At 51.1% G+C, this 23,599-nt stretch overlaps 2 protein-coding genes across 2 annotated transcripts in view; both read right to left on the bottom strand.

Annotated features, from left to right (window-relative positions):
• Positions 1 to 5,510: 5,510 nt before the first annotated feature.
• On the bottom strand, positions 5,511 to 6,261 carry LOC123728658 (pectinesterase inhibitor 10-like; the record flags this gene model as incomplete). Its single annotated transcript, XM_045700576.1, has 3 exons — positions 5,511 to 5,561; positions 5,687 to 5,715; positions 6,189 to 6,261. Coding segments are annotated over 3 exons (153 nt in total), but the record flags the coding sequence as incomplete, so codon positions are not given.
• A 2,413-nt stretch (positions 6,262 to 8,674) lies between these two features.
• Positions 8,675 to 23,599, bottom strand: part of LOC106577471 (thrombospondin-2-like) — a gene marked incomplete at its 5' end in the record, with an annotated part of 128,856 nt that continues 113,931 nt past the window's right edge. The window contains 6 exons of the mRNA XM_045700575.1: positions 8,675 to 8,682; positions 8,817 to 8,956; positions 11,027 to 11,124; positions 11,776 to 11,916; positions 12,027 to 12,157; positions 12,345 to 12,572. Coding sequence (XP_045556531.1) covers positions 8,675 to 8,682; positions 8,817 to 8,956; positions 11,027 to 11,124; positions 11,776 to 11,916; positions 12,027 to 12,157; positions 12,345 to 12,572 — 746 coding nt within the window. The remainder of the gene's footprint in view (positions 8,683 to 8,816; positions 8,957 to 11,026; positions 11,125 to 11,775; positions 11,917 to 12,026; positions 12,158 to 12,344; positions 12,573 to 23,599) is intronic.

The following is a 23,599-nucleotide window of genomic DNA, read 5'->3' as shown; positions in this document are numbered from 1 at the left end:
AGTGGTAGAGGGAGGACTGGAGGACTGGAGGAGGGAGGACTGGAGGAGGGTGAAGTTGTGGAGGGAGGACTGGAGGAGGGTGAAATGGTGGAGCAAGGACTGGAGGAGGGTGAAATGGTGGAGGGAGGACTGGAGGAGGATGAAGTGGTGGAGGGAGGACTGGAGGAGGATGAAGTGGTGGAGGGAGGAGTGGAGGACTGGAGGAGTGTGTAATGGTGGAGGGAGGACGGGAGGAGGTTGAAATGGTGGTGGGAGGACTGGAGGTGGGTGAAGTGGTGGAGGGAGGACTGGAGGAGGATTAAGTGGTGGAGGGAGGACTGGAGGAGGGTGAAGTGGTGAAATGGAGGACTGGAGGAGGATGATGTGGTGGAGGGAGGACTGGAGAAGGGTGAAGTGGTGGAGGGAGGACTGGAGGAGGATGAAGTGTTGGAGGTAGGAGTGGAGGACTGGAGGAGTGTGTAATGGTGGAGGGAGGACAGGAGGAGGTTGAAATGGTGGAGGGAGGACTGGAGGAGGATGAAGTGGTGGAGGGAGGAGTGGACGAGGATGAGGTGGTGAAGGGAGGACAAGGTGGTGGAGGGAGGACTGGAGGAGGATGAAGTGGTGGAGGGAGGAGGGTGAAGTGGTGGAGGGAGGACTGGAGGAGGATGAAGTGGTGGAGCGAGGACTGGAGGAGGGTGAAGTGGTGGACGGAGGACTGGAGGAGGGTGAAGTGGTGGAGGGAGGAGTGGACGAGGATGAGGTGGTGAAGGGAGGACAAGGTGGTGGAGGGAGGACTGGAGAGGGGAGGACTGGAGAATGAAGTGGTGGAGGGAGGACTGGAGGAGGATGAATGGTTGGAGGGAGTGGTGGAGGGAGGACTGGAGGAGGATGAAGTGGTGTTGGGAAGACTGGAGGAGTGTGAAGTGGTGGAGGGCGGACTGAAAGAGGGTGAAGTGGTAGAGGGAGGACTGGAGGACTGGAGGAGGGAGGACTGGAGGAGGGTGAAGTTGTGGAGGGAGGACTGGAGGAGGGTGAAATGGTGGAGGGAGGACTGGAGGAGGATGAAGTGGTGGAGGGACGACTGGAGGAGGATGAAGTGGTGTTGGGAAGACTGGAGGAGTGTGAAGTGGTGGAGGGCGGACTGAAAGAGGGTGAAGTGGTAGAGGGAGGACTGGAGGACTGGAGGAGGGAGGACTGGAGGAGGGTGAAGTTGTGGAGGGAGGACTGGAGGAGGGTGAAATGGTGGAGGGAGGACTGGAGGAGGATGAAGTGGTGGAGGGACGACTGGAGGAGGATGAAGTGGTGTTGGGAAGACTGGAGGAGTGTGAAGTGGTGGAGGGCGGACTGAAAGAGGGTGAAGCGGTAGAGGGAGGACTTGAGGACTGGAGGAGGGAGGACTGGAGGAGGGTGAAGTTGTGGAGGGAGGACTGGAGGAGGGTGAAATGGTGGAGCGAGGACTGGAGGAGGGTGAAATGGTGGAGGGAGGACTGGAGGAGGATGAAGTGGTGGAGGGAGGACTGGAGGAGGATGAAGTGGTGGAGGGAGGAATGGAGGACTGGAGGAGTGTGTAATGGTGGAGGGAGGACTGGAGGAGGATGAAGTGGTGTAGGGAGGACTGGAGGAGGATGAGGTTGTGGAGGGAGGACTGGAGGAGGTTGAAGTGGTGGAGGGAGGACTGGAGGAGGATGAAGTGATGGAGGGTGGAGGAGTATGAAGTGGTGGAGGGAGGACTGGAGGACGATGAAGTGGTGTAGGGAGGACTGGAGGAGGATGAAGTGGTGGAGGAGGATGAAGTGGTGGAGGGAGGACTGGAGGACTGGAGGAGGGAGGACTGGAGGAGTGTGAAATGGTGGAGGGAGGACTGGAGGACTGGAGGAGGGAGGACTGGAGGAGGGTGAAGTGGTGGAGGGATGACTGGAGGAGGATGAAGTGGTGGAGGGAGGACTGGAGGAGGATGAGTTGGTGGAGGGAGGACTGGAGGAGGGTGAAGTGGCAGAGGGAGGACTGGGGAGGATGAAGTGGTGGAGGGAGGACTGGAGGAGGATGAAGTGGTGGAGGGAGGACTGGAGGAGGATGAAGTGGTGGAGCCAGGAGGGTGAAGTGGTGGAGGGAGGACTGGAGGAGGGTGAATTGGTGGAGGGAGGACTGGAGGAGGTTGAGGTGGTGGAGGGAGGACTGGAGGAGGCTGAAGTGGTGGAGGGAGGACTGGAGGAGGATGAAGTGGTGGAGGGAGGAGGGTGAAGTGGTGGAGGGAGGACTGGAGGAGGGTGAAGTGGTGGAGGGAGGACTGGAGGAGGATGAAGTGGTGGAGGGAGGACTGGAGGAGGATGAGGTGGTGGAGGGAGGACTGGAGGAGGGTTAAGTGGTGGAGGGAGGACTGGAGGAGGATGAAGTGGTGGAGGGAGGACTGGAGGAGGATGAAGTGGTGGAGGGAGGAGGGTGAAGTGGTGGAGGGAGGACTGGAGGAGGATGAAGTGGTGGAGCAAGGACTGGAGGAGGGTGAAGTGGTGGAGGGAGGACTGGAGGACTGGGAGGAAGAAGTGAAAGGGTGGAGGGAGGACTGGAGGAGGGAGGACTGGAGGAGTGTGAAGTGGTGGAGGGAGGACTGGAGGACTGGAGGAGGGAGGACTGGAGGAGGGGGAAGTGGTGGAGGGAGGACTGGAGGAGGGTGAAATGGTGGAGGGAGGACTGGAGGAGGATGAAGTGGTGGAGGGACGACTGGAGGAGGATGAAGTGGTGTTGGGAAGACTGGAGGAGTGTGAAGTGGTGGAGGGCGGACTGAAAGAGGGTGAAGTGGTAGAGGGAGGACTGGAGGACTGGAGGAGGGAGGACTGGAGGAGGGTGAAGTTGTGGAGGGAGGACTGGAGGAGGGTGAAATGGTGGAGCGAGGACTGGAGTAGGGTGAAATGGTGGAGGGAGGACTGGAGGAGGATGAAGTGGTGGAGGGAGGACTGGAGGAGGATGAAGTGGTGGAGGGAGGAGTGGAGGACTGGAGGAGTGTGTAATGGTGGAGGGATGACGGGAGGAGGTTGAAATGGTGGTGGGAGGACTGGAGGTGGGTGAAGTGGTGGAGGGAGGACTGGAGGAGGATTAAGTGGTGGAGGGAGGACTGGAGGAGGGTGATGTGGTGAAATGGAGGACTGGAGGAGGATGATGTGGTGGAGGGAGGACTGGAGAAGGGTGAAGTGGTGGAGGGAGGACTGGAGGAGGATGCAGTGGTGGAGGGAGAACTGGAGGAGGGTTAAGTGGCGGTGGGAGGACTGGAGGAGGGTGAAGTGGTGGAGGGAGGACTGGAGGAGGGTGAAGTGGCAGAGGGAGGACTGGAGGAAGATGAAGTGGTGGAGGGAGGAGTGGAGGAGGGTGAAGAGGTGGAGGGAGGACTGGAGGAGGGTGAAGTGGTGGAGGGAGGAGTGGAGGACTGGAGGAGTGTGTAATGGTGGAGGGAGGACGGGAGGATGTTGAAATGGTGGAGGGAGGACTGGAGGAGGATGAAGTGGTGGAGGGAGGAGTGGACGAGGATGAGGTGGTGAAGGGAGGACAAGGTGGTGGAGGGAGGACTGGAGGAGGATGAAGTGGTGGAGGGAGGAGGGTGAAGTGGTGGAGGGAGGACTGGAGGAGGATGAAGTGGTGGAGCGAGGACTGGAGGAGGGTGAAGTGGTGGACGGAGGACTGGAGGAGGGTGAAGTGGTGGAGGGAGGACTGGAGGAGGATGAAGTGATGGAGGGAGGAGGAGTATGAAGTGGTGGAGGGAGGACTGGAGGACTGGAGTCTGGTGAAGTGGTGGAGGGAGGACTGGAGGAGGATGAAGTGGTGTAGGGAGGACTGGAGGAGGATGAAGTGGTGGAGCGAGGACTGGAGGAGGGTGAAGTAGTGGAGGGAGGACTGGAGGACTGGAGGTGGATGAAGTGGTGGAGGGAGGACTGGAGGAGGATGAAGTGGTGGAGGAGGATGAAGTGGTGGAGGGATGACTGGAGGTCTGGAGGAGGGAGGACTGGAGGAGTGTGAAGTGGTGGAGGGAGGACTGGAGGACTGGAGGAGGGAGGACTGGAGGAGGGGGAAGTGGTGGAGGGAGGACTGGAGTAGGGTGAAATGGTGGAGGGAGGACTGGAGGAGGATGAAGCGGTGGAGGGACGACTGGAGGAGGATGAAGTGGTGTTGGGAAGACTGGAGGAGTGTGAAGTGGTGGAGGGCGGACTGAAAGAGGGTGAAGTGGTAGAGGGAGGACTGGAGGAGGGTGAAGTGGTGGAGGGAGGACTGGAGGAGGGTGAAATGGTGGAGGGAGGACTGGAGGAGGGTGAAATGTTGGAGGGAGGACTGGAGGAGGATGAAGTGGTGGAGGGAGGAGAGGAGGACTGGAGGAGGGTGAAATGGTGGAGGGAGGACGGGAGGAGGGTGAAATGGTGGTGGGAGGACTGGAGGTGGGTGAAGTGTTGGAGGGAGGACTGGAGGTGGGTGAAGTGGTGGAGGGAGGACTGGAGGAGGATGAAATGGTGGAGGGAGGACTGGAGGAGTGTGAAATGGTGGAGGGAGGACTGGAGGAGGATGAAGTGGTGGAGGGAGGAGTGGAGGACTGGAGGAGGGTGAAATGGTGGAGGGAGGACGGGAGGAGGGTGAAATGGTGGTGGGAGGACTGGAGGTGGGTGAAGTGGTGGAGGGAGGACTGGAGGTGGGTGAAGTGGTGGAGGGAGGACTGGAGGAGGGTGAAATGGTGGAGGGAGGACTGGAGGAGGGTGAGATGGTGGAGGGAGGACTGGAGGAGGATGAAGTGGTGGAGGGAGGAGTGGAGGACTGGAGGAGGGTGAAATGGTGGAGGGAGGACGGGAGGAGGGTGAAATGGTGGTGGGAGGACTGGAGGTGGGTGAATTGGTGGAGGGAGGACTGGAGGTGGGTGAAGTGGTGGAGGGAGGACTGGAGGAGGATGAAGTGGTGGAGGGAGGACTGGAGGAGGGTGAAGTGGTGGAGGGAGGACTGGAGGAGGGTGAAGTGGTGGAGGGAGGACTGGAGGAAGATGAAGTGTTGGAGGGAGGAGTGGAGGAGGGTGAAGTGGTGGAGGGAGGACTGGAGGAGGGAGGACTGGAGGAGGGTGAAGTGGTTGAGGGAGGACTGGAGGAGGGTGAAGTGGTGGAGGGAGGACTGGAGGAGGGAGGACTGGAGGAGGGTGAAGTGGTGGAGGGAGGACTGGAGGAGGGTGAAGTGGTGGAGGGAGGAGCTGAGGAGGGTGAAATGGTGGAGGGAGGAGTGGAGGAGGAAGGACTGGAGGAGGGTGAAATGGTGAAGGGAGGACTTGAGGAGGGTGAAATGGTGGAGGGAGGACTGGAGGAGGGTGAAGTGGTGGAGGGAGGAGTTGAGGAGGGTGAAATGGAGGACGGAGGACTGGAGGAGGATGATGTGGTGGAGGGAGGACTGGAGAAGGGTGAAGTAGTGGAGGGAGGACTGGAGGAGGGTGAAGTGGCGGAGGGAGGACTGGAGGAGTGTGAAGTGGCAGAGGGAGGACTGGAGGAGGATGAAGTGGTGGAGGGAGGAGTGGAGGAGGGTGAAGTGGTGGAGGGAGGAGTGGAGGAGGGTGAAGTGGTGGAGGGAGGACTGGAGGAGGGTGAAGTGGTGGAGGGATGACTGGAGGAGGATGAACTGGTGGAGGGAGGACTGGAGGAGGATGAGGTGGTGGAGGGAGGACTGGAGGAGGGTGAAGTGGCGGAGGGAGGACTGGGGGAGGGTGAAGTGGCGGAGGGAGGACTGGGGGAGGATGAAGTGGTCGAGGGAGGACTGGAGGAAGATGAAGTGGTGGAGGGAGGACTGGAGGAGGATGAAGTGGTGGAGGGAGGAGGGTGAAATGGTGGAGGGAGGACTGGAGGAGGGTGAAGTGGTGGAGGGAGGAGTTGAGGAGGGTGAAATGGTGGACGGAGGACTGGAGGAGGTTGATGTGGTGGAGGGAGGACTGGAGAAGGGTGAAGTAGTGGAGGGAGGACTGGAGGAGGGTGAAGTGGCGGAGGGAGGACTGGAGGAGTGTATAGTGGCAGAGGGAGGACTGGAGGAGGATGAAGTGGTGGAGGGAGGAGTGGAGGAGGGTGAAGTGGTGGAGGGAGGAGTGGAGGAGGGTGAAGTGGTGGAGGGAGGACTGGAGGAGGGTGAAGTGGTGGAGGGATGACTGGAGGAGGATGAACTGGTGGAGGGAGGACTGGAGGAGGATGAGGTGGTGGAGGGAGGACTGGAGGAGGGTGAAGTGGCGGAGGGAGGACTGGGGGAGGGTGAAGTGGCGGAGGGAGGACTGGGGGAGGATGAAGTGGTCGAGGGAGGACTGGAGGAAGATGAAGTGGTGGAGGGAGGACTGGAGGAGGATGAAGTGGTGGAGGGAGGAGGGTGAAATGGTGGAGGGAGGACTGGAGGAGGGTGAAGTGGTGGAGGGAGGACTGGAGGAGGGTGAAGTGTGGAGGGAGGACTGGAGGAGGGTGAAGTGGTGGAGGGAGGACTGGAGGAGAATGAAGTGGTGGAGGGAGGAGGGTGAAGTGGTGGAGGGAGGACTGGAGGAGGATGAAGTGGTGGAGGGAGGACTGGAGGAGGGTGAAGTGGTGGACGTAGGACTGAAGGAGGGTGAAGTGGTGGAGGGAGGACTGGAGGAGGATGAAGTGATGGAGGGAGGAGGAGTATGAAGTGGTGGAGGGAGGACTGGAGGACTGGAGGAGGGTGAAGTGGTGGACAGAGGACTGGAGGAGGATGAAGTGGTGGAGGGAGGACTGGAGGAGGATGAAGTGGTGGAGGGAGGACTGGAGGAGGGTGAAGTGGTGGAGGGAGGACTGGAGGACTGGAGGAGGATGAAGTGGTGGAGGGAGGACTGGAGGAGGATGAAGTGGTGGAGGGAGGACTGGAGGACTGGAACAGGGAGGACTGGAGGAGTGTGAAGTGGTGGAGGGAGGACTGGAGGAGGGAGGACTGGAGGAGGGTGAAGTGGTGGAGGGAGGATTGGAGGAGGGTGAAATGGTGGAGGGAGGACTGGAGGTGGGTGAAATGGTGGAGGGAGGACTGGAGGAGGATGAAGTGGTGGAGGGAGGACTGGAGGACTGGAGGAGGGTGAAGTGGTGGAGGGAGGACTGGAGGAGGGTGAAGTGGTGGAGGGAGGACTGGATGAGGGTGAAGTGGTGGAGGGAGGACTGGAGGAGGGTGAAGTGGTGGAGGGAGGACTGGAGGAGGATGATGTGGTGGAGGGAGGACTGGAGAAGGGTGAAGTAGTGGAGGGAGGACTGGAGGAGGATGCAGTGGTGGAGGGAGGACTGGAGGAGGGTGAAGTGGCGGAGGGAGGACTGGAGGAGTGTGAAGTGGCAGAGGGAGGACTGGAGGAGGATGAAGTGGTGGAGGGAGGAGTGGAGGAGGGTGAAGTGGTGGAGGGAGGAGTGGAGGAGGGTGAAGTGGTGGAGGGAGGACTGGAGGAGGGTGAAGTGGTGGAGGGATGACTGGAGGAGGATGAACTGGTGGAGGGAGGACTGGAGGAGGATGAGGTGGTGGAGGGAGGACTGGAGGAGGGTGAAGTGGCGGAGGGAGGACTGGGGGAGGGTGAAGTGGCGGAGGGAGGACTGGGGGAGGATGAAGTGGTCGAGGGAGGACTGGAGGAAGATGAAGTGGTGGAGGGAGGAATGGAGGAGGATGAAGTGGTGGAGGGAGGAGGGTGAAATGGTGGAGGGAGGACTGGAGGAGGGTGAAGTGGTGGAGGGAGGACTGGAGGAGGGTGAAGTGTGGAGGGAGGACTGGAGGAGGGTGAAGTGGTGGAGGGAGGACTGGAGGAGAATGAAGTGGTGGAGGGAGGAGGGTGAAGTGGTGGAGGGAGGACTGGAGGAGGATGAAGTGGTGGAGGGAGGACTGGAGGAGGGTGAAGTGGTGGACGTAGGACTGAAGGAGGGTGAAGTGGTGGAGGGAGGACTGGAGGAGGATGAAGTGATGGAGGGAGGAGGAGTATGAAGTGGTGGAGGGAGGACTGGAGGACTGGAGGAGGGTGAAGTGGTGGACAGAGGACTGGAGGAGGATGAAGTGGTGGAGGGAGGACTGGAGGAGGATGAAGTGGTGGAGGGAGGACTGGAGGAGGGTGAAGTGGTGGAGGGAGGACTGGAGGACTGGAGGAGGATGAAGTGGTGGAGGGAGGACTGGAGGAGGATGAAGTGGTGGAGGGAGGACTGGAGGACTGGAACAGGGAGGACTGGAGGAGTGTGAAGTGGTGGAGGGAGGACTGGAGGAGGGAGGACTGGAGGAGGGTGAAGTGGTGGAGGGAGGATTGGAGGAGGGTGAAATGGTGGAGGGAGGACTGGAGGTGGGTGAAATGGTGGAGGGAGGACTGGAGGAGGATGAAGTGGTGGAGGGAGGACTGGAGGACTGGAGGAGGGTGAAGTGGTGGAGGGAGGACTGGAGGAGGGTGAAGTGGTGGAGGGAGGACTGGATGAGGGTGAAGTGGTGGAGGGAGGACTGGAGGAGGGTGAAGTGGTGGAGGGAGGACTGGAGGAGGATGAAGTGGTGGAGGGAGGACTGGAGGAGGATGAAGTGGTGGACGGAGGACTGGAGGAGGATGAAGTGGTGTTGGGAGGACTGGAGGAGGGTGAAGTGTTGGAGGGAGGACTGGAGGTGGGTGAAGTGGTGGAGGGAGGACTGGAGGACTGGAGGAGGATGAAGTGGTGGAGGGACGGGTGCAGCAGTATCTCAGTATGAACAGAACTCAGTTATCTGGAAGAGAGTGGGAGAAGAAAAACACAAATTAACTTTACTGACGTCTGTGAATTTGAGTGTGTGTGTGTGTGTGTGTGTGTGTGTGTGTGTGTGTGTGTGTGTGTGTGTGTGTGTGTGTGTGTGTGTCTCACCTCTACAGGTGTATCTGAGGTCAGAGAAGAGGATGTGTTCTTGTGAGAAGACAAACAGTCCCAGTCTCCCTCCAGCCAGAGTTCTGTCATACACTGGCCCAGAGTCAGCTAGGATGGACCTGCCCTCAGACACCACTATCCTACACACACACACACACACACACACACACACACACACACACACACACACACACACACACACACACACACACACACACACACACACACACACACACACACACACACATCCTGAGTCAGCTGGAAGAGACACCATCAAACACCACTACTGGACATACACAAAAAGTTAGATGCCAAAGTTCAGAGGTTAATTAGATACCTGATGAAGCCAGTGTTGGGTAGGTGGATGAGGCTAGGAGTTACTGTTGGTGTTAGAGTTACTGTTGGGGTTAGAGTTACTGTTGGGGTTAGAATTACTGTTGGGGTTAGAGGTTAAAGTTAGAGTTACTGTTGGAGTTACTGTTGGGGTTAGAGTTACTGTTGGGGTTAGAATTACTGTTGGGGTTAGAGGTTAAAGTTAGAGTTACTGTTGGAGTTACTGTTGGGTTACAGTTACTGTTGGGTTACAGTTACTGTTGGGGTTAGAGTTACTGTTGGAGTTAGAGTTACTGTTGGGGTTAGAGTTACTGTTGGGGTTAGAGGTTAAAGTTAGAGTTACTGTTGGGGTTAGAGTTACTGTTGGGTTAGAGTTACTGTTGGGGTTAGAGTTACTGTTGGGTTAGAGTTACTGTTGGGGTTAGAGTTACTGTTGGGGTTAGAGTTACTGTTGGGGTTAGAGTTACTGTTGGGGTTAGAGTTACTGTTGGGGTTAGAGTTACTGTTGGGTTAGAGTTACTGTTGGGGTTAGAGTTACTGTTGGGGTTAGAGGTTAAAGTTAGAGTTACTGTTGGGTTTAGAGTTACCGTTGGGGTTAGAAGTTAACGTTAGAGTTACTGTTGGGGTTAGAGTTAGAGTTACTGTTGGGGTTAGAGTTAGAGGTTAGGGGTTAGAGTTACTGTTGGGATTAGAGTTAGAGTTACTGTTGGGGTTAGAGTTACTGTTGGGTTAGAGTTACTGTTGGGGTTAGAGTTACTGTTGGGTTAGAGTTACTGTTGGGGTTAGAGTTACTGTTGGGGTTAGAGTTACTGTTGGGGTTAGAGTTACTGTTGGGGTTAGAGTTACTGTTGGGTTAGAGTTACTGTTGGGGTTAGAGTTACTGTTGGGGTTAGAGGTTAAAGTTAGAGTTACTGTTGGGTTTAGAGTTACCGTTGGGGTTAGAAGTTAACGTTAGAGTTACTGTTGGGGTTAGAGTTAGAGTTACTGTTGGGGTTAGAGTTAGAGGTTAGGGGTTAGAGTTACTGTTGGGATTAGAGTTAGAGTTACTGTTGGGGTTAGAGTTAGAGTTACTGTTGGGGTTAGAGGTTAGGGGTAGAGGTTAACGTTAGAGTTACTGTTGGATTAGAGTTACTGTTGGGGTTAGAGTTACTGTTGGATTAGAGTTACTGTTGGGGTTAGAGTTACTGTTGGGGTTAGAGTTACTGTTGGGGTTAGAGGTTAAAGTTAGAGTTACTGTTGGGGTTAGAGTTACTGTTGGGGTTAGAGGTTAAAGTTAGAGTTACTGTTGGGGTTAGAGTTACTGTTGGGGTTAGAGTTACTGTTGGGGTTAGAGTTACTGTTGGGGTTAGAGGTTAAAGTTAGAGTTACTGTTGGGTTAGAGTTACTGTTGGGGTTAGAGTTACTGTTGGATTAGAGTTACTGTTGGGGTTAGAGTTACTGTTGGATTAGAGTTACTGTTGGGGTTAGAGTTACTGTTGGGGTTAGAGTTACTGTTGGGGTTAGAGGTTAAAGTTAGAGTTACTGTTGGGGTTAGAGGTTAGAGGTTAAAGTTAGAGTTACTGTTGGGGTTAAAGTTAGAGTTACTGTTGGGGTTAGAGTTAGAGGTTAGGGGTTAGACTTAGAGGTTAGGGGTTAGAGTTAGGGGTTAGGGGTAGGAGTTATGGGTTAGAGTTAGGGGTTAGAGTTAGGGGTAGGAGTTAGGGGTTAGAGGTTAGATTTAGGGGCTAGAGTTAGGGGTTAGGGTTAGGGGTTAGAGGTTAGAGGTTAGGGGTTAGAGGTTAGAGTTAGGGGTTAGAGTTAGGGGTTAGGGTTAGGGGTTAGAGTTAGGGGTTAGGGTTAGAGTTATGGGTTAGGGTTATGGGTTGGTGGTTAAGTACCTTATGAAACCGGTTTTGGGTCGGTGGATGAGGTGCCAGCGGTAGGCAGTGTAGTCCTTCCAGCCCATGTTGTTGGGGTCGTGCCACAGTGTGCGAACCTAAGGACCCACACACAGGGGTTTACTATAGGGTTAGAGGTGTGTGTGTGTTTCCTGTGTGTACCTGCTGTATGCTGTTTCCTGTGTGTACCTGCTTTGTGGTGTTTCCTGTGTGTACCTGCTGTATGCTGTTTCCTGTGTGTACCTGCTTTGTGGTGTTTCCTGTGTGTACCTACTGTGTGGTGTTTCCTGTGTGTACCTGCTGTATGGTGTTTCCTGTGTGTACGTGCTGTATGGTGTTTCCTGTGTGTACCTGCTGTATGGTGTTTCCTGTGTGTACCTGCTGTATGGTGTTTCCTGTGTGTACCTGTTGTTTCCTGTGTGTACCTGCTTTGTGGTGTTTCCTGTGTATACCTGCTGTATGGTGTTTCCTGTGTGTACCTGCTGTGTGGTATTTCCTGTGTGTACCTGCTGTGTGGTGTTTCCTGTGTGTACCTGCTGTGTGGTGTTTCCTGTGTGTACCTGCTGTGTGGTGTTTCCTGTGTGTACCTGTTGTGTGGTGTTTCCTGTGTGTACCTGCTGTATGGTGTTTCCTGTGTGTACCTGTTGTGTGGTGTTTCCTGTGTGTACCTGCTATATGGTGTTTCCTGTGTGTACCTGCTGTGTGGTGTTTCCTGTGTGTACCTGCTGTGTGGTGTTTCCTGTGTGTACCTGCTGCATGGTGTTTCCTGTGTGCCACAGGGCGTTGCGGAGGGCCTCCCCAGGGCCTGAGGTTGAGTTGACCACTTTAAGAGAGACACCAGCGTTCCCAAACGCCCTGGAAGGACTATTCTCCCAGTAAGCCTGGCTGACCTGGCAGGGTTTGAAGTTACAGGTTTGAGGTAAGAGGTCAGGACTGGCTGACCCGGCAGGGTTAGAGGCCAGTGTGTGTGTGTGTGTGGGTGTGTGTACTCCTGACTGACCTGTTTCCACATGACAACGTAGAACCGTCTGCTGGACTGGAAGGAGAACACAAACCCTACATAGTCATCATCACGGTCTGTGTTCACGTAGAATGTCCCACTGAAGTCCACCGCACGGAACTCATCAAAACCTGAGAACACACACACACGCGCACAAACGCAGGCACGCACACGCGCACAAACGCAGGCACGCACACACGCACAAACACAGGCACGCACATGCGCACAAACACAGGCACGCACACGCACATGAAAACCACACAAACAACACCCAGATCAGCGTTAATGCGGTCTTAGGTTAGAGGTTAAGGGTCGTACCCAAGGCGATGCCAGGGTCAGAGTTTGCAGTCTGTAGCAGTTCGGTTCCGTGTCCTCGGACCACCCACAGAGGGTCAGACTGAGTGGTCCCCCGAGGGTCCAACAGAACCGTCTGAAACTTCCTGAAGTCTGTAAATCCAATACCACTGTTCTCTGAGCAAACATCTAGTGCATCTGGTATACTGTCATTATCAAAGTCATCTTTACAAGCATCACCACGACCATCATCTAGAGACAGGAGAGAGAGAGGTAATATCATTATCAAAGTCATCTTTACAGAGACTGAAAACGGTACACACACACTGATAATGTGGTGTGTGTATATGTATTTGTGTGTGTGCCAGAGTCACTATTATTTGAGTCACAAGCAAGTCTCAAGTCACAAGGTACGAGTCTCAAGTCGAGTCCCAAGTAGAATGGGTCGAGTCTCGAGTCCAGGACAAGTCATGCATTCTAAGAGCAAGTCGAGTCACACATTTTTTCAAGTCAAGTAAAAATATATATATACATGCAATGACTTGTTCAACTACAAATGGAGACCTTGGGACTAGAAGGTTCTATCTACAAGCGGAGACCTTGGGACTAGAAGGTTCTATCTACAAACGGAGACTTTGGGACTAGAAGGTTCTATCTACTGTCGTGTCTTTGGCTATGCCGGATTAAGTAATATAACATGCTATTCTATAAAATAATTTCTCTGTAATTAATATTATCTGAAGTAAAATTGAAGTTTTTGCATTTTTGAGGAATTTGAATAACGCGCCACGGGATTACACTGGCTGTTGAGTAGCCCATAGAGGTTAATGTTTTTCCTCATAACCCTGGACTATCGGACCACCATTTTATTACGTTCGCAATCGCAACAAATAATCTGCTCAGACCCCAACCAAGAAGCATTAAAAGTCGTGCTATAAATTCTCAGACAACCCAAAGATTCCTTGATGCCCTTCCAGACTCCCTCTGCCTACCCAAGGACGTCAGAGGACAAAAATCAGTTAACCACCTAACCGAGGAACTCAATTTAACCTTGCGCAATACCCTAGATGCAGTTGCACCCCTAAAAACTAAAAACATTTGTCATAAGAAACTAGCTCCCTGGTATACAGAAAATACACGAGCTCTGAAGCAAGCTTCCAGAAAATTGGAACGGAAATGGCGCCACACCAAACTGGAAGTCTTCCGACTAGCTTGGAAAGACAGTACCGTGCAGTATCGAAGAGCCCTCACTGCTGCTTGATCATCCTATTTTTCCAACTTAATTGAGGAAAATAAGAACAATCCAACATTTATTTTTGATACTGTCGCAAAGTTAACTAAAAAGCAGCATTCCCCAAGAGAGGATGGCTCTCACTTCAGCAGTGATGAATTCATGAACTTCTTTGAGGAAAAGATCATGATCATTAGAAAGCAAATTACGGACTCCTCTTTAAATCTGCGTATTCCTCCAAAGCTCCGTTGTCCTGAGTCTGCACAACCCTGCCAGGACCTAGGATCAAGGGAGACACTAAAGTGCTTTAGTACTATATCTCTTGACACAATGATGAAAATAATCATGGCCTCGAAACCTTCAAGCAGCATACTGGACCCTATTCCAACTAAACTACTGAAAGAGCTGCTTTCTGTGCTTGGTCCTCCTATGTTGAACATAATAAACGGCTCTCTGTCCACCGGATGTGTACCAAACTCACTAAAAGTGGCAGTAATAAAGATTGAAAAAGCCAAATCTTGACCCAGAAACTATAAAAAACTATCGGCCTATATCGAATCTTCCATTCCTCTCAAAATGTTTTGAAAAAGCTGTTGCGCAGCAACTCAGTGCCTTCCTGAAGACAAAGAATGTACATGAAACGCTTCAGTCTGGTTTTAGACCCCATCATAGCACTGACACTGCACTTGTGAAGGTGGTAAATGACCTTTTAATGACGTCAGACCGAGGTTCTGCGTCTGTCCTCGTGCTCCTAGATCTTAGTGCTGCTTTTGATTCCATCGATCACCACATTCTTTTGGAGAGATTGGACACCCACATTGGTCTACATGGACAAGTTCTGGCCTGGTTTAGGTCTTATCTGTCGGAAAGATATCAGTTTGTCTCTGTGAATGGTTTGTCCTCTAACAAATGAACTGTAAATTTCGGTGTTCCTCAAGGTTCCGTTTTAGGACCACTATTGTTTTCACTATATATTTTACCTCTTGGGGATGTCATTCGAAAACATAATGTTAAATTTCACTGCTATGCGGATGACACACAGCTGTACATTTCAATGAAACATGGTGAAGCCCCAAAATTGCCCTCGCTAGAAGCCTGTGTCTCAGACATAAAGAAGTGGATGGCTGCAAACTTTCTACTCTTAAACTCGGACAAAACAAAGATGCTTGTTCTAGGTCCCAAGAAACAAAGAGATCTTCTGTTGAATCTGACAATTAATCTGGATGGTTGTACAGTCGTCTCAAATAAAACTGTGAAGGACCTCGGCGTTACTCTGGACCCTGATCTCTCTTTTGAAGAACATATCAAGACTGTTTCAAGGACAGCTTTTTTCCATCTACGTAACATTGCAAAAATCAGAAACTTTCTGCCCAAAAATGACGCAGAAAAATGTATCCATGCCTTTGTTACTTCTAGATTGGACTACTGCAATGCTCTACGTTCTACCCGGATAAAGCACTAAATAAACTTCAGTTAGTGCTAAATACGGCTGCTAGAATTCTGACTATAACCAAAAAATTTGATCATATTACTCCAGTGCTAGCCTCACTACACTGGCTTCCTGTTAAGGCAAGGGCTAATTTCAAGGTTTTACTGCTAACCTACAAAGCATTACATGGGTTTGCTCCTACCTATTTTTCCGATTTGGTCCTGCCATACATACGTACACGTACGCTACGGTCACAAGACGTGGGCCTCCTAATTGTTCCTAGAATTTCTAAGCAAGCAGCTGGAGGAAGGGCTTTCTCCTATAGAGCTCCATTTTTATGGAATAGTCTGCCTACCCATGTGAGAGACGCAGACTCAGTCTCAACCTTTAAGTCTTTACTGAAGACACATCTCTTCAGTAGGTCCTATGATTAAGTGTAGTCTGGCCCAGGGGTGTGAAGGTGAACGAAAAGGCTGGAGCAACGAACCGCCCTTGCTATCTCTGCTTGGCCGGTTTCCCCTCTTTCCACTGGGATTCTCTGCCTCTACCCCTATTACGGGGGCTGAGTCACTGGCTTACTGGTGTTCTTCCATGCCGTCCCTGGGAGGGGTGCGTCACTTGAGTGGGTTGAGTCACTGACATGGTCTTCCTGTCTGGGTTGGTGCCCCCCCTTGGGCTGTGCCGTGGCGGAGATCTTTGTGGGCTATACTCGGCCTTGTCCCGGGATGGTATGTTGGTGGTTGGAGATATCCCTCCAGTGGTGTGGAGGCTGTGCTTTGGCAAAATGGGTGGGGTTATATCCTACCTGTTTGGCCCTGTCCGGGGGTTTCATCGGATGGGGCCACAGTGTCTCCTGACCCCTCCTGTCTCAGCCTCCAGTATTTATGCTGCAGTAGTTTATGTGTCGGGGGCTAGGGTCAGTCTGTCACATCTGGAGTATTTCTCTTGTCTTTTCCGGTGTCCTGTGTGAATTTAAATATGCTCTCTTTAATTATCTCTTTCTCTTTCTTTCTTTCTCTCTCTCGGAGGACGTGAGCCCTAGGACCATGCCTCAGGAATACCTGGCTTGATGACTCCTTGCTGTCCCCAGTTCACCTGGCCGTGCTGCTGCTCCTGTTCCAACTGTTCTGCCTGCAGCTATGGAACCCTAACCTGTTCACCGGACGTGCTACCTGTCACAGACCTGTTGTCCCAGACCTGCTGGAACCCTGACCTATTCACCGGACGTGCTACCTGTCCCAGACCTGCTGTTTTCAACTCTCTAGAGACAGCAGGAGCGGTAGAGATACTCTCAAAGATCGGATATGAAAAATCCAACTGACACTTACTCTTGTGTTACTGACTTGTTGCACCCTCAACAACTACTATGATTATTATTATTTGACAATGCTGGTCATTTATGAACATTTGAACATCGAGGCCATGTGCTGTTATAATCTCCACCCGGCACAGCCAGAAGAGGACTGGCCACCCCTCATAGCCTGGTTCCTCTTTACGTTTCTTCCAAGGTTTTGGCCTTTCTAGTGAGTTTTTCCTAGCCACCGTGCTTAAACACCTGCATTGCTTGCTGTTTGGGGTTTTAGGCTGGGTTTCTGTACAGCACTTTGAGATATCAGCTGATGTAAGAAGGGCTATATAAATACATTTGATTTGATTTGATTTGATTTAGACATGTAGCCAGTCCGACCACTGAAGTATAGTTATAACCCCCCATCTTTAGACACGTTGCCAGTCCCACCACTGAGGTATAGAGTTATAACCCAGCCATCTTTAGACATGTAGCCAGTCCCACCACTGAGGTATAGAGTTATAACCCAGCCATCTTTACACATGTAGCCAGTCCCACCACTGAGGTATAGAGTTATAACCCAGCCATCTATAAACATGTAGCCAGTCCCACCACTGAGGTATAGAGTTATAACCCAGCTATATTTAGACATGTAGCCAGTCCCACCACTGAGGTATAGAGTTATAACCCCCCATCATTAGACATGTAGCCAGTCCCACCACTGAGGTATGGAGTTATAACCCACCCATCTTTACACATGTAGCCAGTCCCACCACTGAGGTATAGAGTTATAACCTACCCATCCATAGACATGTAGCCAGTCCCACCACTGAGGTATAGAGTTATAACCCCCCATCATTAGACATGTAACCAGTCCCACCACTGAGGTATAGAGTTATAACACACCCATCATTAGACATGTAGCCAGTCCCACCACTGAGGTATAGAGTTATAACCCACCCATCTTTAGACATGTAACCAGTCCCACCACTGAGGTATAGAGTTATAACACCCCATCTATAGACATGTAGCCAGTCCCACCACTGAGGTATAGAGTTATAACCCAGCCGTCTGTAGACATGTAGCCAGTCCCACCACTGAGGTATGGAGTTATAACCCACCCATCTTTAGACATGTAGCCAGTCCCACGACTGAGGTATAGAGTTATAACCCAGCCATCTTTAGAGATGTAGCCAGTCCCACCACTGAGGTATAGAGTTATAACCCACCCATCTTTAGACATGTAGCCAGTCCCACCACTGAGGTATAGAGTTATAACCCACCCATCTTTAGACATGTAGCCAGTCCCACCACTGAGGTATAGAGTTATAACCCACCCATCTTTAGACATGTAGCCAGTCCCACCACTGAGGTATAGAGTTATAACCCACCCATCATTAGACATGTAGCCAGTCCCACCACTGAGGTATGGAGTTATAACCCACGCATCTTTAGACATGTAGCCAGTCCCAACACTGAGGTATAGAGTTATAACCCACCCATCTTTAGACATGTAGCCAGTCCCACCACTGAGGTATGGAGTTATAACACCCCATCTTTAGACATGTAGCCAGTCCCACCACTGAGGTATAGAGTTATAACCCACCCATCTTTAGACATGTAGCCAGTCCCACCACTGATGTATAGAGTTATAACCCAACCATCATTAGACATGTAGCCAGTAGGACCGCTGAGGTATAGAGTTATAACCCAGCCATCTTTAGACATGTAGCCAGTCCCACCACTGAGGTATAGAGTTATAAAGCACCCATCATTAGACATGTAGCCAGTCACACCACTGAGGTATGGAGTTATAACCCACCCATCTTTAGACATGTAGCCAGTCCCACGACTGAGGTATAGAGTTATAACCCACCCATTGTTAGACATGTAGCCAGTCCCACCACTGAGGTATGGAGTTATAACCCACCCATCTTTACACATGTAGCCAGTCCCACCACTGAGGTATAGAGTTATAACCCACCCATCTATAGACATGTAGCCAGTCCCACCACTGAGGTATAGAGTTATAACCCACCCATCTTTAGACATGTAGCCAGTCCCACCACTGAGGTATAGAGTTATAACCCACCCATCTTTAGACATGTAGCCAGTCCCACCACTGAGGTATAGAGTTATAACCCACCCATCTTTAGACATGTAGCCAGTCCCACCACTGAGGTATAGAGTTATAACCCAGCCATCTTTAGACATGTAGCCAGTCCCACCACTGAGGTATAGAGTTATAACCCACCCATCTTTAGACATGTAGCCAGTCCCACCACTGAGGTATAGAGTTATAACCCACCCATCATTAGACATGTAGCCAGTAGGACCACTGAGGTATAGAGTTATAACCCAGCCATCTTTAGACATGTAGCCAGTCCCACCACTGAGGTATAGAGTTATAACCCACCCATCTTTAGACATGTAGCCAGTCCCACCACTGAGGTATAGAGTTATAACCTACCCATCCATAGACATGTAGCCAGTTCCACCACTGAGGTATAGAGTTATAACCCACCCATCATTAGACATGTAGCCAGTCCCACCACTGAGGTATAGAGTTATAACCCACCCATCTTTAGACATGTAGCCAGTCCCACCACTGAGGTATAGAGTTATAACCCACCCATCTTTAGACATGTAGCCAGTCCCACCACTGAGGTATAGAGTTATAACCCAGCCATCTTTAGACATGTAGCCAGTCCCACCACTGAGGTATAGAGTTATAACCCACCCATCTTTAGACATGTAGCCAGTCCCACCACTGAGGTATAGAGTTATAACCCACCCATCTTTAGACATGTAGCCAGTCCCACCACTGAGGTATAGAGTTATAACCCAGCCATCTTTAGACATGTAGCCAGTCCCACCACTGAGGTATAGAGTTATAACCCACCCATCTTTAGACATGTAGCCAGTCCCACCACTGAGGTATAGAGTTATAACCCACCCATCTTTAGACATGTAGCCAGTCCCACCACTGAGGTATAGAGTTATAACCCACCCATCTTTAGACATGTAGCCAGTCCCACCACTGAGGTATAGAGTTATAACCCAGCCATCTTTAGACATGTAGCCAGTCCCACCACTGAGGTATAGAGTTATAACCCAGCCATCTTTAGACATGTAGCCAGTCCCACCACTGAGGTATAGAGTTATAACCCACCCATCTTTAGACATGTAGCCAGTCCCACCACTGAGGTATAGAGTTATAACCCACCCATCATTAGACATGTAGCCAGTCCCACCACTGAGGTATAGAGTTATAACCCAGCCATCTTTAGACATGTAGCCAGTCCCACCACTGAGGTATAGAGTTATAAAGCACCCATCTTTAGACATGTAGCCAGTCCCACCACTGAGGTATAGAGTTATAACCCACCCATCTTTAGACATGTAGCCAGTCCCACCACTGAGGTATAGAGTTATAACCCAGCCATCTTTAGAGATGTAGCCAGTCCCACCACTGAGGTATAGAGTTATAACCCACCCATCTTTAGACATGTAGCCAGTCCCACCACTGAGGTATAGAGTTATAACCCACCCATCTTTAGACATGTAGCCAGTCCCACCACTGAGGTATAGAGTTATAACCCACCCATCATTAGACATGTAGCCAGTCCCACCACTGAGGTATGGAGTTATAACCCACCCATCTTTAGACATGTAGCCAGTCCCACCACTGAGGTATAGAGTTATAACCCACCCATCTTTAGACATGTAGCCAGTCCCACCACTGAGGTATAGAGTTATAACCCACCCATCTTTAGACATGTAGCCAGTCCCACCACTGAGGTATAGAGTTATAACACCCCATCTTTAGACATGTAGCCAGTCCCACCACTGAGGTATAGAGTTATAACCCACCCATCTTTAGACATGTAGCCAGTCCCACCACTGAGGTATGGAGTTATAACCCACCCATCATTAGACATGTAGCCAGTAGGACCACTGAGGTATAGAGTTATAACCCAGCCATCTTTAGACATGTAGCCAGTCCCACCACTGAGGTATAGAGTTATAAAGCACCCATCATTAGACATGTAGCCAGTCCCACCACTGAGGTATGGAGTTATAACCCACCCATCTTTAGACATGTAGCCAGTCCCACGACTGAGGTATAGAGTTATAACCCAGCCATCTTTAGAGATGTAGCCAGTCCCACCACTGAGGTATAGAGTTATAACCCACCCATCTATAGACATGTAGCCAGTCCCACCACTGAGGTATAGAGTTATAACCCACCCATCTTTAGACATGTAGCCAGTCCCACCACTGAGATATAGAGTTATAACCCCCCATCTTTAGACATGTAGCCAGTCCCACCACTGAGGTATAGAGTTATAACCCACCCATCATTAGACATGTAGCCAGTCCAACAACTGAGGTATGGCGTTATAACCCAGCCGTCTGTAGACATGTAGCCAGTCCCACCACTGAGGTATGGAGTTATAACCCACCCATCTTTAGACATGTAGCCAGTCCCACGACTGAGGTATAGAGTTATAACCCAGCCATCTTTAGAGATGTAGCCAGTCCCACCACTGAGGTATAGAGTTATAACCCACCCATCATTAGACATGTAGCCAGTCCCACCACTGAGGTATGGAGTTATAACCCACCCATCTTTAGACATGTAGCCAGTCCCACCACTGAGGTATAGAGTTATAACCCACCCATCTTTAGACATGTAGCCAGTCCCACCACTGAGGTATAGAGTTATAACCCACCCATCTTTAGACATGTAGCCAGTCCCACCACTGAGGTATAGAGTTATAACCCCCCATCTTTAGACATGTAGCCAGTCCCACCACTGAGGTATAGAGTTATAACCCACCCATCTTTAGACATGTAGCCAGTCCCACCACTGAGGTATAGAGTTATAACCCACCCATCATTAGACATGTAGCCAGTAGGACCGCTGAGGTATAGAGTTATAACCCAGCCATCTTTAGACATGTAGCCAGTCCCACCACTGAGGTATAGAGTTATAAAGCACCCATCATTAGACATGTAGCCAGTCCCACCACTGAGGTATGGAGTTATAACCCACCCATCTTTAGACATGTAGCCAGTCCCACCACTGAGGTATAGAGTTATAACCCAGCCATCTTTAGAGATGTAGCCAGTCCCACCACTGAGGTATAGAGTTATAACCCACCCATCTATAGACATGTAGCCAGTCCCACCACTGAGGTATAGAGTTATAACCCACCCATCTTTAGACATGTAGCCAGTCCCACCACTGAGGTATAGAGTTATAACCCACCCATCATTAGACATGTAGCCAGTCCCACCACTGAGGTATGGAGTTATAACCCACCCATCTTTAGACATGTAGCCAGTCCCAACACTGAGGTATAGAGTTATAACCCCCCATCATTAGACATGTAGCCAGTCCCACCACTGAGGTATAGAGTTATAACCCACCCATCTTTAGACATGTAGCTAGTCCCACCACTGAGGTATAGAGTTATAACCCAGCCATCTTTAGACATGTAGCCAGTCCCACCACTGAGGTATAGAGTTATAACCCACCCATCTTTAGACATGTAGCCAGTCCCACGACTGAGGTATAGAGTTATAACCCAGCCATCTTTAGAGATGTAGCCAGTCCCACCACTGAGGTATAGAGTTATAACCCACCCATCATTAGACATGTAGCCAGTAGGACCACTGAGGTATAGAGTTATAACCCACCCATCTTTAGACATGTAGCCAGTCCCACCACTGAGGTATAGAGTTATAACCCACCCATCTTTAGACATGTAGCCAGTCCCACCACTGAGGTATAGAGTTATAACCCACCCATCTTTAGACATGTAGCCAGTCCCACCACTGAGGTATAGAGTTATAACACCCCATCTTTAGACATGTAGCCAGTCCCACCACTGAGGTATAGAGTTATAACCCACCCATCTTTAGACATGTAGCCAGTCCCACCACTGAGGTATAGAGTTATAACCCACCCATCATTAGACATGTAGCCAGTAGGACCACTGAGGTATAGAGTTATAACCCAGCCATCTTTAGACATGTAGCCAGTCCCACCACTGAGGTATCGAGTTATAAAGCACCAATCATTAGACATGTAGCCAGTCCCACCACTGAGGTATAGAGTTATAACCCACCCATCTTTAGACATGTAGCCAGTCCCACCACTGAGGTATAGAGTTATAACCCACCCATCATTAGACATGTAGCCAGTCCCACCACTGAGGTATGGAGTTATAACCCACCCATCTTTAGACATGTAGCCAGTCCCAACACTGAGGTATAGAGTTATAACCCACCCATCTTTAGACATGTAGCCAGTCCCAACACTGAGGTATAGAGTTATAACCCACCCATCTTTAGACATGTAGCCAGTCCCACCACTGAGGTATAGAGTTATAACCCACCCATTGTTAGACATGTAGCCAGTCCCACCACTGAGGTATAGAGTTATAACCCACCCATCATTAGACATGTAGCCAGTCCCACCACTGAGGTATAGAGTTATAACCCACCCATCTTTAGACATGTAGCCAGTCCCACCACTGAGGTATAGAGTTATAACCCACCCATCATTAGACATGTAGCCAGTCCCACCACTGAGGTATAGAGTTATAACCCACCCATCTTTAGACATGTAGCCAGTCCCAACACTGAGGTATAGAGTTATAACCCACCCATCTTTAGACATGTAGCCAGTCCCACCACTGAGGTATAGAGTTATAACCCACCCATTGTTAGACATGTAGCCAGTCCCACCACTGAGGTATAGAGTTATAACCCACCCATCTTTAGACATGTAGCCAGTCCCACCACTGAGGTATAGAGTTATAACCCAGCCATCTTTAGACATGTAGCCAGTCCCACCACTGAGGTATGGAGTTATAAAGCACCAATCATTAGACATGTAGCCAGTCCCACCACTGAGGTATAGAGTTATAACCCACCCATCTTTAGACATGTAGCCAGTCCCACCACTGAGGTATAGAGTTATAACCCACCCATCATTAGACATGTACCCGGTCCCACCACTGAGGTATGGAGATATAACCCACCCATCTTTAGACATGTAGCCAGTCCCACCACTGAAGTATAGAGTTATAACCCACCCATCATTAGACATGTAGCCAGTCCCAACACTGAGGTATAGAGTTATAACCCACCCATCTATAGACATGTAGCCAGTCCCACCACTGAGGTATAGAGTTATAACCCACCCATCTTTAGACATGTAGCCAGTCCCACCACTGAGGTATAGAGTTATAACACCCCATCTTTAGACATGTAGCCAGTCCCACCACTGAGGTATAGAGTTATAACACCCCATCTTT

This window comes from Salmo salar, chromosome ssa18, assembly GCF_905237065.1.
Source record: "Salmo salar chromosome ssa18, Ssal_v3.1, whole genome shotgun sequence".
Classification (NCBI taxonomy): Eukaryota; Metazoa; Chordata; class Actinopteri; order Salmoniformes; family Salmonidae; genus Salmo; species Salmo salar.
This window is presented reverse-complemented; position numbering and strand designations above follow the sequence as displayed.